This window comes from Acipenser ruthenus, chromosome 22, assembly GCF_902713425.1.
Source record: "Acipenser ruthenus chromosome 22, fAciRut3.2 maternal haplotype, whole genome shotgun sequence".
Classification (NCBI taxonomy): domain Eukaryota; kingdom Metazoa; phylum Chordata; class Actinopteri; order Acipenseriformes; family Acipenseridae; genus Acipenser; species Acipenser ruthenus.
The window spans coordinates 30586361-30600999 of record NC_081210.1 but is presented as its reverse complement, the minus strand read 5'-3'; the positions used below and the strand labels follow the sequence as shown (position 1 = coordinate 30600999).

General features: G+C 43.3%; 1 protein-coding gene across 7 annotated transcripts in view; it reads right to left on the bottom strand.

The window, feature by feature from the left end:
* The window catches only part of LOC117962690 (protein FAM13B-like), a 39475-nt gene that overhangs the window by 23922 nt on the left and 914 nt on the right, over window positions 1-14639 (bottom strand). For 4 of the 7 annotated variants that reach the window (XM_058996512.1, XM_058996517.1, XM_058996518.1 and 1 more), the window contains exons 1-6: window positions 12401-12720; window positions 5418-5581; window positions 3962-4144; window positions 2754-2966; window positions 2209-2386; window positions 1602-1746 (exon numbers count right to left, since the gene is read on the bottom strand). In XM_058996512.1, coding sequence (XP_058852495.1) covers window positions 1602-1746; window positions 2209-2386; window positions 2754-2966; window positions 3962-4144; window positions 5418-5493 — 795 coding nt within the window. In that variant the 5' untranslated portion in view covers window positions 5494-5581; window positions 12401-12720. Of the gene's footprint in view, window positions 1-1601; window positions 1747-2208; window positions 2387-2753; window positions 2967-3961; window positions 4145-5417; window positions 5582-7271; window positions 7394-12400; window positions 12722-14639 lie in introns of those variants that run through there. The other 3 variants (XM_058996515.1, XM_058996514.1, XM_058996513.1) reach the window with 3 other exon arrangements.

The window sequence follows — 14639 nt, the reverse complement described above, 5'->3', positions numbered from 1 at the left end:
CCCACCCCAAAACGGACTATAAGCCTTCACAACTCTTCCACTTGACTGAGAATGTTTTGCTGTTTACCTGTTTAACCGTTTCAAGTAATTGCAGGTAGTTTATTAACAGAAAGCAAACACCCGTCACCCCAGCAACTGTGTTTTGCAATAAGTGACCTGGCCAGTCTCCTTATTTGGTGCCACGTCCTCCACATTCACACCCAGGTGCAATAATAGCAGCAGGTATTTCTACAGCTCGTCTCTTCCGGTGACATGGCTCTCAATGCTTAGCAACCCCCTGCAATCAATGCAGTAATAATGAAACTACTGGAGCCAGGCCTGCAGCAGGAGTACAGGAGATTCATAGAAAAACAAACAGGGCCAGGGTAAAGCAGGGGGAGAACTGGGGGCAGAACAGTGAAGCTGCAGGGGAATCCGATGCACAGTCACCACTACAGTGCATGGTCACGTTTAATCCTCTCATGCACAGCAACCTCATAAAAAAATAAATAAATAAATAAAAAATAAAATTATTATTATTATTATTATTTATTTCTTAGCAGACGCCCTTATCCAGGGCGACTTACAATCGTAAGCAAATACATTTCAAGTGTTACGATACAAGTAATACAATAAGAGCAAGAAATACAATAAATACAATAAAAACCTCCTCCAGTCTGTATATGGGGACACATGGAAGAGGCAAATGCATGGTGACCTCATATAAGGATGCCATTTTCCCCTCACATAAACCAATGAACTGAAACCGTTTCAATTAAAAATATATTTATTAAGTGTCCAAAACTACCACCCCCCCATCCAGCTATTTTCAATATTCCAGGCACGAAAGGAAAAGTGCACATGCACACGCATGCCATGGCCATCTCACACAGAAATGCCACTTGCTTTAGCAAGGCTGACTGGCACTCCAGCACATCGCTAGAATTCCTTTACTGTGCTGGACAGAGGACACCTGCCCCCACAAACACGTGCATGCAAAACAGGGTCATGTGTCTGCTGGAGAGAATTATTACCATTCACAATGCAACCACTGCTCACACATACAGGCTCTGCTCAAATTATTACCATTTAGCAAGGTTGTAACTGATCGTGTAGGTCTGCCTGCCTGCCTGCCTGCCTGGGAAGCTTTCTCATCAACAACAACCTCTAACACAACAAACTGCTAAAAAACAGACGTGGGAGCTTTGCCTGTGAACATGCCCAGGATGAAGCCAGCAGGGCAATGGTAAATGTTTTTAAACATCCCAAGTCAAAAAACCTTTGCATTTTGGGAAGGGATTGGTGAAAAAAGTTTGCAAGCTGATAATGTTAAGAGACACAGTTAGTCTGGACTTATTGTTGAGGTCAATAGCAGCATGACCCAGGTCTCGTAATGGAAATATAACACAAATCATTTCAATCACCCTACCTTCATTTTCTGACCGCTTAGCTTTCCTTTTCTTATCTGGCCGAAACCTCCAAGTAAAGTATTCTATCACAGACATGTATTAAACGGTCAAGCAGTTTGGGTGGAAAGAAAAAAAAAAAGACGACGTTGTCATCCATGCAAGAAGCCCCGTGGCTTGCAGAATGTGAGCGCGGCTCAGAGAGACAGTTCTTACTTGTCCCGTGACGGAGCTGTAGTCATTGGTAGTGGAGAAATCCTCCTCTTCACAATCAAACAAGTCCTCCTGATTCTCCAGCAGGTCAGCCAAGATCCTGCCGACTGATTCCTGTTCCTTCAGGTCCTCCACTTCCGTATCGATGCTGCGGCAACAATGGGAAAAATGACAGGCTGGCTTCTCCAACGTCTAACGCATGAGTCAGAGTGAACCGCTCTTACTTAAACAAGGACCAAAAGCAAACATTGTTAATGGAAATAAAAACAAGCAAACTAGTCCCCCCCACCTCGAGGAGAAAGTCTCCACAGATCACTTTCATCACGCGCTCAACAGATTTGTTATCATCACTGAACAGTAATCATGCACTGTGAATTACAGCTAATGCCATCTTTTTGATCACTGACTTAAAAAGTGCCACGCTGGACTCACTCAAGCCCATGTCCAAATGTTTCAACCACTGTGATTCCGAGGTGTGAATGTGGGCAATGCTTGCTCATATTCACAGCCGTGCCGGGAGGTACTTTGTTCAGAAAAGGGCATTTTAGAAAAGTAAAATCAATTTCCAGAGCTGCTGTCAAGTGATGAAAAAGCAGAGGAGCCGGCTCACTGGAAGACGTCGGGTCCGAAGACAGCGGCGAGGGCGCCCGCGCTCCAGCTCTCCTCCTGCAGCGACGCCACGCTGCACAGGAAGCGGCACAGGAAGCGAAGCAGGCTGTAGTTGGCCTGCGGGAGCTGCTGCAGGAAGTACTTCATGTTTCTGGACTGCTCCTCCTCCGTGCTGAAGTCTGACAAACACCAAAGACAAAGTTAACCTTTTAAACCTCCTTCATATTATTCAGCAAACTACACAAACAGATAAGAAAATAAATACATTAGATACAAGGCTGTCCAAGCTCCAGGGCATAAAAAAATCTGTAGGTGCCAGGGGACCGTGGCTGGTAATCAGCCAATACAAGATTTGTGTGTGGAGACCATCTTTAGGGTCTCCAGTAGAATGGGAAAGGTGTGAGGACTGAGTACCTTGGTAGAGCTGTGTGATGGAGGGGGTCGCTGTTGTGCTCTGCACAGAACCTTGATACAGGTGAAGAGCTAGCGAGTGTGACAGTGTGAGACTGTGACAGATTCCCCTGGGCATGGTGCTCTGCTCAGTACCTTGATACAGCTGCAGGATGTGAGCCTGCAGGGCGGCTGGGATGATGGGCTCGGGGAGCTCCTGAAGGAACAGTCGGAGCAGACTGACGGCAGAGGCCAGGTCCGCCTCCTTCTCCAGATCGACCTCCTCCCCGCTCTCATAGCGCTGCCGCAGCCACTCCACTCGCTCCGCATTCCCGTTCACCAGGAACAGGCCCTCCAGGTCCAAGCCCCCTGCGGAGAGACAGACAGAGGGGGGGGGCATGACTCCACCGGCCACCACCTGCACCAAATACCTGGTCTCAGTGCCCACTCCAAGCACACCAGCCTCACACAGCAGAGGTGCTGCACAGGCAATCCATTCCATCAGATTAACAGCACATTAATACAGAAGCTCAGCCAACGCACTTCAAGCCTTGCTGGAAGGACCCCATATTTAATCAGTCCAAACTGTGCTTCAATTTTCAGTAGTAGAGCGAGACCACCAAATTAATTCAAACTGTGAAAGCTGGATCTGAAAAGGAAGTGCATTAACCCTGAAAGGGCTGGATGCTGTAGTGTTTTTTGTTTTTTTTTGTCGTTTCTTTGTTTGTTTAATTAGTGTTCTGCAAAGTTCCTCCAAATCGTCTGCATGCAATCTTTTCCTGAACAAGGCGAGCCAAGGCGTGTCTTATCTCCTAAAAGACCCATTGTTGATACTAATTATGCTAGTAACATATCTGTTGAATATGAGCACATCCCAGAATGATTATTAAAGCATTTCTGAACTGCAACTGAAATGCAGCTTGTTAGGTTACCCCCTTCAGCGTTCATTTGAAATAAATTGCAGGGATTTGGGGATTAAAGTTCTTATGACAGCAAATAACCCTAATGAAGCAAGTTTATAGTAAAGTACACAGCCCTGAAGCACACAGATAGGGGAGCGATTCCACTGATAACAACGAAGCAAAATCACACGGCTCTGCAATGTACAGGACAGAGGAAAAGCTGCACGTTCTCACTGCTTTCTGGGCACACCTACAGTGGTCAGGTCCAGCCCTTTCTGCGTTAATCGTGGGGTTTAATCCTAAGGCGCAAGACTCCCAGGCAGACTAATCCCAGGGCTTAAATGAATGAGCTATGAAGACCAAGGATGAGGGAACTGGATTTATTTAGCCTAGAACACTTGCTCTGAGTGCTCAGAGCCGTGCTGCTCGGACCCGTGTGAATGGTTCTGATGGTACACTCACCGTGCTCTTCGATGTACTCGACGATGCGTTTCACCAGGACGGGGACCTCCTGTCCAGGCTGCCCGTCCTGCTGCAGCTCCTCGAGGGGAACTCCAAATACCCTGGCCGTGCTGAGGGAGTCGCAGGTGCTGAGGGCAGGGGAGAGGCTCTTCCTCATAGCTTCCACAGCAAGGCTGTTTCCTTCTGGAGGAGGAGCACACACCCCACTTTAACAGACACGACTTACTACATTGGCACTGTGGTACCAGGTGTCAGCATAGCAAAGCTGTCTGAGCAATGCTTCTGCTTTAGCTGCATGCGGGTACAACACCACCACAAGATGAAAAAGAGCGCGGTGTAGCAGGTGCGTAACAAAGCTATTGTTTCACTTGGAATGGCCCATGCAACTTCCCCACCCTGTTCATAGAACAGCTATCATTCAGCGGTCAACAAATTCAAAGATTTGTACATTTTCAATTACACCACATGTTTAGGTTAAACTGATCAGGAATAAGGAGGGTCTCTGTAAAATCACATTAAATATAATCTAAACAAAATGCAAATCAATGAAGGGCTGGCTAATAGGACTGCAAGGCCAGCTTCTGAACAGTGTGAAACTACAATTCCAAACATACATTAACAGCCTAGTGCAAGTCTTGCTAGTGCTTCTAAATGAAGCGTGTAAATGATCTACCCAGGATCACTGGGTGGCATGCCGGACACACAGCACTCTATCCATAGCAGCAGTCAGTGTCAGCCCTGCTTACAAACACATTACAAGTGCTCGAGAACACAAAGCGTAGCTCTCAATTGCAAAGCTGTGTAGAGCACAGGGCTCTCACACAGCATGCTCAAGAGCTGCAGTAGATTACACAGCTCACTTGACCATAGGCCCTCAGATCAAAAACAGCAGAGAATCAATCCTTTACTGGAAAAACAAACAAAACAAACCCCTCTCCTCTTCATTAATGCTGGACAGTGAAAGCTCTCTTTACCCTGCCATCAGTTTCCCTATCGGTTCCTGTCAACCCTGGACGAGATCAAGCTGTGCAATTCATTACAGAAACTAAACCACACAAACGGTGCTCAGCCAGCGTGTGACACACACAGACTCTAGCGGCTGGGACTGGGGAATAGAATGACCAGGTTTGCACTTAACCACTGGTAATTGCTTGGAATAAGGCAGTCAGGGTGCAGTAGGTTGAGCAATTGTCAGGAGTGTAAGCAGCAGCACTGGCACATTCGCATTGCTGTTGCACTAGTCCAGCGTAACTGGAAAGCACCCAATAGAGTTACGAAACCAGAAAATAAACAAGTCACACATCTCATTTAGAGGCTTGTAATGAGTCTGAACTGAATGGGTTGAGATTGGGTCTTCCTCCCTAAAATGATGCATCTGATAAAACCTGCTATTTCTATCCCATTTCTATCAGGGGGTGTCGGGGGTGGGGGGTGTGTAAAGGAACAGGGAACATACCTTTGAGCACACAGACACCCAAATGTTCAGCTTGTCTACTCCAGTCACTCTCAGTGAATAGGCATTCTTTGCTCATCTAAGGCTGCTTCAGGTTGTGGCAGAAGATGAGCCTGTAGTTCCTCATTGAAGAAGAGCAAATCCTGATCAGGACTTCAGTTGTTAAGCTGAAAAAGATGAAGAAGAAAGGATGCGCTTGTGTCGGTCAACAGTGACAAACTAAGCCTGTGCTCTTAAAACAGCTGCAAGATTTATTACAAAATGTGTTTAAAATGGTATCAGAAAAAAAAAAAAAAATAAATAAATAAATAAATAAATAAATAAATAAATAAATAAATAAATAATAATAATAATAATAATAATAATAATAATAATAATAAATGGCTTTTCTGTAACGATGCTGGAACACAAAAGAAAAGCACGGTTTCACCATTAGGGTGACTGGTTTTGTACAATCATTCTATTCACCACAGGCATCTCTTACTGAGCTCCACTGCTCAATCTTTATGAAGCCCAAACACACATGAAAAAGTGTGTCCGTTTCAGCAGAAGCAGAAACAATGCAGTGATCAAGTGCTGTACAGCAGGCAAGCACCTAGAGAGCATAGCGCTGGCCTGCTGGACTGGATCACAAGGTCTCCCTCTGTGGAGCACATGAGTCCGGATCATGTGACCCTCGGTCACCTGGCAACAGTACAGTAATGGACGGTGGATTTGGTTGACCTGCTTTTAATAAGTGTGCTGACTCTGTACTGCATACTTGAGTGCACACACACCCACGTGTTCAATGAATTAATCTCTCAGATTCAAACGTCTTCTCCGATGTCATTAGCAGGAATCCTACATTGAATTGCCAATTTGGAATCTTAAGCCTCCGACTTCTTTAAAATAAATAAATAAATAAATAAATAATAGGTCAAAGCTGCTCTTTCCAGTCTTGCAACTCACATTAAAAGGTGACTGTACTGAGAGTAGACATTGCTGTCCTGCCATTTCATCCCCGCTGCTACTTAACCAGAGTACATTAATCCAGTCCTTATCTCATCCTCAATGACAGCTTTGAGTGTTTGCATTCTGTAGAGAACACTGACTTAATCCTCACTTTTACACTATCGAATTCAGGCAGACACTGGCTGCATTGTTCTGGAGCTGGGAATGGGACTGGAACACAGAACGACACTGTGTCCAACAAGCAGGGACAGAGACAGGACTGGAACACAGAACGACACTGTGTCCAACAAGCAGGGAGAGAGACGGGACTGGAACACAGAACGACACTGTGTCCAACAAGCAGGGAGAGAGACGGGACTGGAACACAGAACGACACTGTGTCCAACAAGCAGGGAGAGAGACGGGACTGGAACACAGAACGACACTGTGTCCAACAAGCAGGGAGAGAGACGGGACTGGAACACAGAACGACACTGTGTCCAACAAGCAGGGAGAGAGACGGGACTGGAACACGGAACAACACTGTGTCCAACAAGCAGGGAGAGAGACGGGACTGGAACACAGAACGACACTGTGTCCAACAAGCAGGGACAGAGACTCACAAGCCAAGTTTTCTACTTGGTTGATTTTCCGGCAAGGGGCTAGTTCCAAACTAAGGCTCTAAATCTGTATTTTATACATGAAATATTTAAAAAACCCTTCTTTGTAAACAATCGCTTAAAGTTTAAACTACCGTCCTCATTTCAAAAGGAAAAGTAGATTTAGTATTTACATTTATAGTCGTCTTTATATTTTACTTCTGTGTTTACATCTAGTATTTTATCAAAGTGCATCAAGATATTATTGGTTTTTGTTTTAATTGTGAAAAATGTAGGGGGGGAAAAAAAAAAAAAAAAAGAAGTTTACCATTGAAACCAATTGGTGGAGACCTCATTTTGCATGTAATAACGAAAGTCTCAGCTCTGTTGTGAATTTGACAGCTTTCCCTTCCTGTACAGTACGGCTGTGTTCATTGTGGCAAATCCAGTCGAGTCATACTGCGAGATATACAAAACAGAGGTGCAGCGCCACAGATCTACTGCACAGTAAAGTGAATTCCACTCTTATTAAATGCATGAAAATGAAAGCCATTGCAAAGCAGCACTACACCAGTCTGATTCATGCTCTTGGTGACTTTTCTGGTTTTTGCATTACTTTAAGATAATGCAAATTAACTCTCTTGTCACAGCTTGGTTCAAAGTAATAGAGAAGTCCTTGTTGAAAACACACACAACACATTAGGACTGAAGAAACAAGAACCAACAACGATCCTGATTCCATGGGTACATTATCTGGAATCAGTCTGAATGGGTAGTGTGCATATTTCCAAACCATGCAAGACTCTTCAGTGGAAACACTTGGCATTTTTTTAATGTCTCCATAATCATCATCAGTGTGGAAATTTCCTAATACAGAACTTCTTAATCAACAGCTCTCATCCAAAAAAAAATAATTAAAAAAAATAATAATAACCACCAAGACACCTGCCTTCCTTCTGAGGCAGCTTTGCCTGAAGATCTGTGAACAAATTCCTGCAGAAACAACGGCCTTCCGGTTTAGCTGGGTCCTGCTGTGCTTTCCTGATTTCACATGAGCAGGATCGCTTTGCTAATTCCACCCACTGAAGGAACAAGGCAAACAAAAAAACAGCATTCATCAAAACCATGTTTTTAAAACGCTGAACACGTTTCTGAATACTCAGAACTGCGGCCGCTCGACACAGCTTTGACAATGCCATGGAGATGCTTACTGAAAACGAGGGCAGGAGCAATGATACTCAGTCGTCCCAGTTTGACAACATGTCAGAGGCCCAGTACAGCACAGGTTTAATCGACAGGTTTAACACCCCAGTGTGTTGAGACAGATAGGAGACTAGCTGCAGCAGGGTCTGCAGAAGCACAATCCCCATTAATGAGACAGCTGGGGACGATTCATAACCCACAGAGGACAAGGTCAGCATGTTTCAAGGGCACACATCCGTTTCCATGAGAACACGCAGAGGCTTTTCTTCAACAGTAAGACTTACAGTAGGCCAAATGTCACGTAGCTTACAAATGGCAGAAACAAAACGTACACTCATCTCTGCAAACGGAAGTTTCTGTACAGAGTTCAATCATTTTACAAAACGATTACAACTGGAATAGATTTTCCCCTCCCTTACAAGAGCACTGCTTTTTACAAATCTACCTACTGTACTAGCAGGTTTGAAGAAAACCAAAACCAAAAAGGAAATCAGGTTTAAGCATTAGCTTCAGCGAGCTGACCTTGTCTGCCCTGGGTGTTTCGAGTGCTGTTTCCACTGGCAGAATGCTTGCAAGAGGACAGGCAGTACTAGTTTGCCGCGATATCAGGAGCTTGACAACAGGTAATGCAATAAAGAATGGGATTTAAACGAGAGCAAGCTAGCGCAGTCCAATTTAAATAAGCTTGTGAAAATAGTCTGGCTTTAACAGTGATCTACACAGGGTACAGCACCTCTGTGTTTATCAAGACAGCAACCCTGAGCAAACCTTCCGCAAGCTACAAACTCTTCCCTGCAATAAACGCTACAAATTTCAATCAGGAATCTCGTAACCTGCTTCCCCCAGATTGTCACTCCAGCCTCACTGCTTTGTATTTAAAACACCACAATACGTTTCTGGGATTTGTATGAATACGTATTCATAGATGCAATAGAGACTTGAAAACACCTTCTTTTTGCTTCTGGTCTTGATTCAGTTCCTGCTCTGCTGTTCTATGTATATCCACACCAAAGCCCCCTAAAATACCACGCTGGGTCAAAGTGTGAAGCGGAGTGTGAACCAACCAGCTGCATCACGACACAAATGTGCACCTCTGTGCAGAGAGAGCAGAGCAGCTTACACTGCAGAGGGCTTTAGTCTGAACATTTTCTACCTCCCCCAACTTTTAAATTTACAACAAGGGTTTAAAGATGATCTGCCTTAGAAATGTCTTCAAGTACAAACGCACAACTTTCTTTTTGAATAGCTTCACCGTCCCCAATACGTACAATACGTAATTTTTTTTAAAATTTAATAGTCAGCAATTGTTTATCATTTTCTCCCAATTTAGAATCGCCAATTATTTTTAGGCTCAGCTCATCACTACCACCCCCGCACTGACTCGGGAGCGGCGAAGAAATGCAAAAATGCCCAGATAGCCAGCAGCCCCAATGCCCAGATAGCCACCAGATAGCCAGCAGCCCCAATGCCCAGGGGGCTGACCTCTGATAAAAAATCAAATCAATGAAACGTTATACTTCAAGTCCAGTGATGATCAAAGGACGGGCTGATCTTGCAGGTAAATGGTGTCAGAGCACCTGCTTTCTAAAGAATGGCACACAGCAGAGAGACAGACTTACTCAGGGAGGAAAAGATAAAGCAAACCCTGCTCATGACGTCATCGCTGGACCTACAGCCGCCCCGCCCCCAGCTGAACCCTTCAACCCTTTTTTAAAATAGAGATCACTGCTCCAGGATCTGTTGTTACTGGAGATCCATCTCAGCTTGTAGTGCTGACCTTCATACAGCGTGCTTTCTGATTCCCGCTAGTTCCACTCAAACAAAAGAGGGGTTCAGTGCTATATGTGCAATGCAATATAACAGGGGTTCAGTGCTATATGCGCAATGCAATATAACAGGGGTTCAGTGCTATATGCAGAATGCAATATAACGGGGGTTCAGTGCTATATGCAGAATGCAATATAACGGGGGTTCAGTGCTATATGCAGAATGCAATATAACGGGTGTTCAGTGCTATATGCAGAATGCAATATAACAGGGGTTCAGTGCTATATGCAGAATGCAATATAACAGGGGTTCAGTGCTATATGCAGAATGCAATATAACAGGGGTTCAGTGCTATATGCAGAATGCAATATAACAGGTGTTCAGTGCTATATGCAAAATGCAATATAACAGGGGTTCAGTGCTATATGCAGAATGCAATATAACTGGGGTTCAGTGCTATATGCAGAATGCAATATAACTGGGGTTCAGTGCTATATGCAGAATGCAATATAACAGGGGTTCAGTGCTATATGCAGAATGCAATATAACAGGGGTTCAGTGCTATATGCAGAATGCAATATAACAGGGGTTCAGTGCTATATGCAGAATGCAATATAACAGGGGTTCAGTGCTATATGCAGAATGCAATATAACTGGGGTTCAGTGCTATATGCAGAATGCAATATAACTGGGGTTCAGTGCTATATGCAGAATGCAATATAACAGGGGTTCAGTGCTATATGCAGAATGCAATATAACAGGGGTTCAGTGCTATATGCAGAATGCAATATAACAGGGGTTCAGTGCTATATGAGGAATGCAATATAACAGGGGTTCAGTGCTATATGCAGAATGCAATATAACAGGGGTTCAGTGCTATATGCAGAATGCAATATAACTGGGGTTCAGTGCTATATGCAGAATGCAATATAACAGGGGTTCAGTGCTATATGCAGAATGCAATATAACTGGGGTTCAGTGCTATATGCAGAATGCAATATAACAGACATAGAAACAGAAGTAGGCAAGCAGGTTAACCCAGGATCAAAAGGGTTAAAAACATGTTTTTGCTGTTACTCTAGATAGGGGAGGCTGAAGGGTTAACTATGGTGAATCAATCATACCCTGATTACCCTCCACACCGTGCATCAACGTGTGTTGATTCTACTGGAGTCTATTGTAACTGATTATGAATGCGATCGTGTTTCTGATAATATACAGCCATTCCATCTGTTCTGCAGATACAGTCTGCTAAAATGTCTGCTGTAGGACAGCACCGTGCACGGGCATATTCTGTGCGTACAATGGAAGTGAAACAATGCGCCAGAGCTGACCAAGACTTACTTTCATTTTACATGCTACTAAATTATTTACGGATCTCTCTTACAGATCATACATGCCTCTACACTGTACATGCCCTGCATGTTGCAAACGGCAGTATTAGGAAGCGCTAGTTTAGCTGCAAGTTCACACGCGATTCTCAACACGTTTTTGAATCGGTACACCGAAAATAAACTCGGATCAACTGCACTGTCTTTTGCGGCAAACATCCCAGTATTTCTTTTTTTTTTTTGGTATCTTGACAGAATACGGATCCGTGTTTGCACCCCACCCCCGTGCTAGCCATTTTGCACACAGTACAGCTGCTACTTCATATGCAGACAGTACTGTACCCGCAACACAGCGCGCGGATCGCAGCTGGCTACAAGACCGCTTATGCGTTTGTTCCGTCCAGGTTTACACTTGACACGGTTTGAACCCGGCGCCCTAACTCGCATAGCACCGAATGAACTAACAGTGTGCAGCCACGACCTAAAAATAAATACGCTTTAAAAAAAAAAAAAAAAAAAAAATAATAATAATAATAATAATAATAATAACCCAAATGATACAGAGCGCACTTCGGACAACGTAGAGTTCATAAATATAATTATTAAACGTGTATTTGTTGTTTTCATAAACAGATAACGTGTAACAATTAATACATTGTCGTATGTATGTGTGTGTATATATATATATATATATTCTAAACTGGCTTCAATCGTTGTCTTATTAAGATTTAAAAAAAAAAAAAACAACTTATAACTTGAATAAATATACATACAGTCTATATTTTACACGGATTGAAACTGAAATCCTGACGTACTGCTGTGTGTAGGCGAGCGCCCGAGCTAGCGACAGTAAACGAAACCAAAAAAAAAAGACGGATGAGAAACTCCTTGTTTTTCACCAACATAACCCAGTACAGGGTCGGTCTGGACGAACTGTAACACAACGAATAAATAAATACACCCATCGAGTGATTACAGCGCTAATTTATTCATTCTTTCTCGGTGAAACGATTTAACTCAATCTACACACACAGACACAGAACCGTTTCCATGGTGCATTGGAAAGCCGTCGCCAAAAAAAACAAAACGCAAGCTGAAACTATGCATGACTTCCAGCAGTATAATAAACAGGTTAACAATTTAAGAATGCACCTACCGGTTTAAACCCAATGCAATCCCGAACAGCAACCATTCAGTGTGTTAATAACGCGATGGAATCGGTGAAGTGACACTACTGCTTCCTTTTATCATGTATCTATCACCGGAGTCTGAGACGCCCAATGAACAAAAAACACAACGGACCAGACAAGAGCAGCGGCTTTTCTTTTCTTTTTTTTTGTTATCCCAGTTTCGGAGATGCTGTTTACTGTTCGATGCAACTGATGGAAGATCTCACACACCCACCAACCCGGAGAAAATCTGCTAAATCCGGTCCCCCCGCCTCTCCTTCCCCCCCTGCTCAAGCGCACAAACCCACAGCAACTTCCTCTTCGCCCAGTTTATTTATTTATTTATTTAATTTATTAACCTAACCCGACACCAGCCGTCAGTGGTACTGCACGGTGCAGGGCAGGGCTGAAGAAGGCGTGCGAGTGTGTTAAACCAGGGGCTACCTCCTGTTTGATCATTTCCAGAATATTCTATTCACACAGGGACACAACACGGTCAGACCAGGCGCAAAACCATTACAAAAACAACACGATTGGGCGTTGGGGTCTTTTTTCAGTTACAGTATGCAAACTCGTAAAATGTTCTTCCATACTAATTTCATATCAAAGGCACAGCAATACGTGGTGTATGGATGTCATGGCGACAGAAGGACCCCACTAAAGCTGTCAGTACGTGTGGCATCTGAAGTGTCAACACATGCTGTATTGATGTGCTCATGCTAGGAGTTCAGGGACTGCTGTAAAACTCAAAAAAACATTTCGCAAGTTACAGGATGCGTACTAAATACAATATCACGTGGGTTTATTATCTTTTGACACATTTTCTAACAGGAATACACACACACACACACACACACACACACACACACACACGTTGTTTGTGTTAGTTTACATCTGTTTTAAAGTACTGCATATATGTTATTATTCTCAAGTGTCCAATGAAATACTGTGGTTTAGAGTCTCACAGCTATTTACTCCTAATCGTCAACAGTGCATTTTGGTCTGAAACAAATAATAAAAAAACAGCAATTACAGTTTTAAAATGAATATATAAAAATAATATCTTAAGCCCCTTTCTATGCTCAAAAATGACATGTCAGAGTTGTTTTTTTCGGGTTCGGTAACTTCATTTTTCAAAGTTAAAATGAGAATTTGAAATCGAGCCCTGTGTTTATTACGGTTATTAAAGTGTTTACTTTGAAAACGAACTACACGTCTATTACAGGACACTTTCAGAATCCCATAGTTCCCAGTACGTGACTGGTTCTCCTCCGGCACTGGCGGTTTCACTTTACAGAACTAATGGGAGTGCTGGGCGTGTGCAAGAGGGCTGAGAGACATGAGTCAGATACAAAGCAATGTGATGCAAAAAGATACTGTTATGTAAGCACAGGGTTCATAGCTGTTTTGAAGAACAGAGCAGTGTGTGACCTTATCTAGAAGACTCCTTATTTAGAATGAATAAGCACTTCCTTTGTCCTCAGTACTGTTAAGAGATGATGGGGTTTCTGCATGACAAGGCAATAGTTCTTCTTTTGCTCCTATGTGGCTGGTTCGCATGATGTAGGTGTGTGTATGTATATATATATATATATATATATATATATATATATATATTAGCTCAATATATATATATATATATATATAAAGTATAAAGATAGCTAGAACGCTGAGCTCGTGCTTCACCTAAATCATCATCATTCAGCTGGATTTCCACACACAGTCTGATATAGTTGCAATAGACCTGCATTAGTACAGCACACTGTACTGCAAGATGCATACTGCTCAAAGAGATGTGATGCACATTCACACACTGTTTGGATCACTGAAACAATCATGCATAGCGAACTACGCCACACAGACAAACGCCTGGTGCCTTCTTCAGGGTATCTTAGTACATTAAAGAAGGCACGAGTCGAAATATTTGTACAATAAAACTACTGGGGCAGCAGTATGGAGTAGTGGTTAGGGCTCTGGAATCTGGACCGGAAGGTCGTGGGTTCAATCCCAAGTGGGGACACTGCTGCTGTGCCCTTGAGCAAGGTACTTTACCTAGATTATTATTATTATTATTATTATTATTATTTATTTCTTAGCTGACGCCCTTATCCAGGGCGACTTACAATTGTTACAAGATATTACACTATTTTTACATACAATTACCCATTTATACAGTTGGGTTTTTACTGGAGCAATCTAGGTAAAGTACCTTGCTCAAGGGTACAG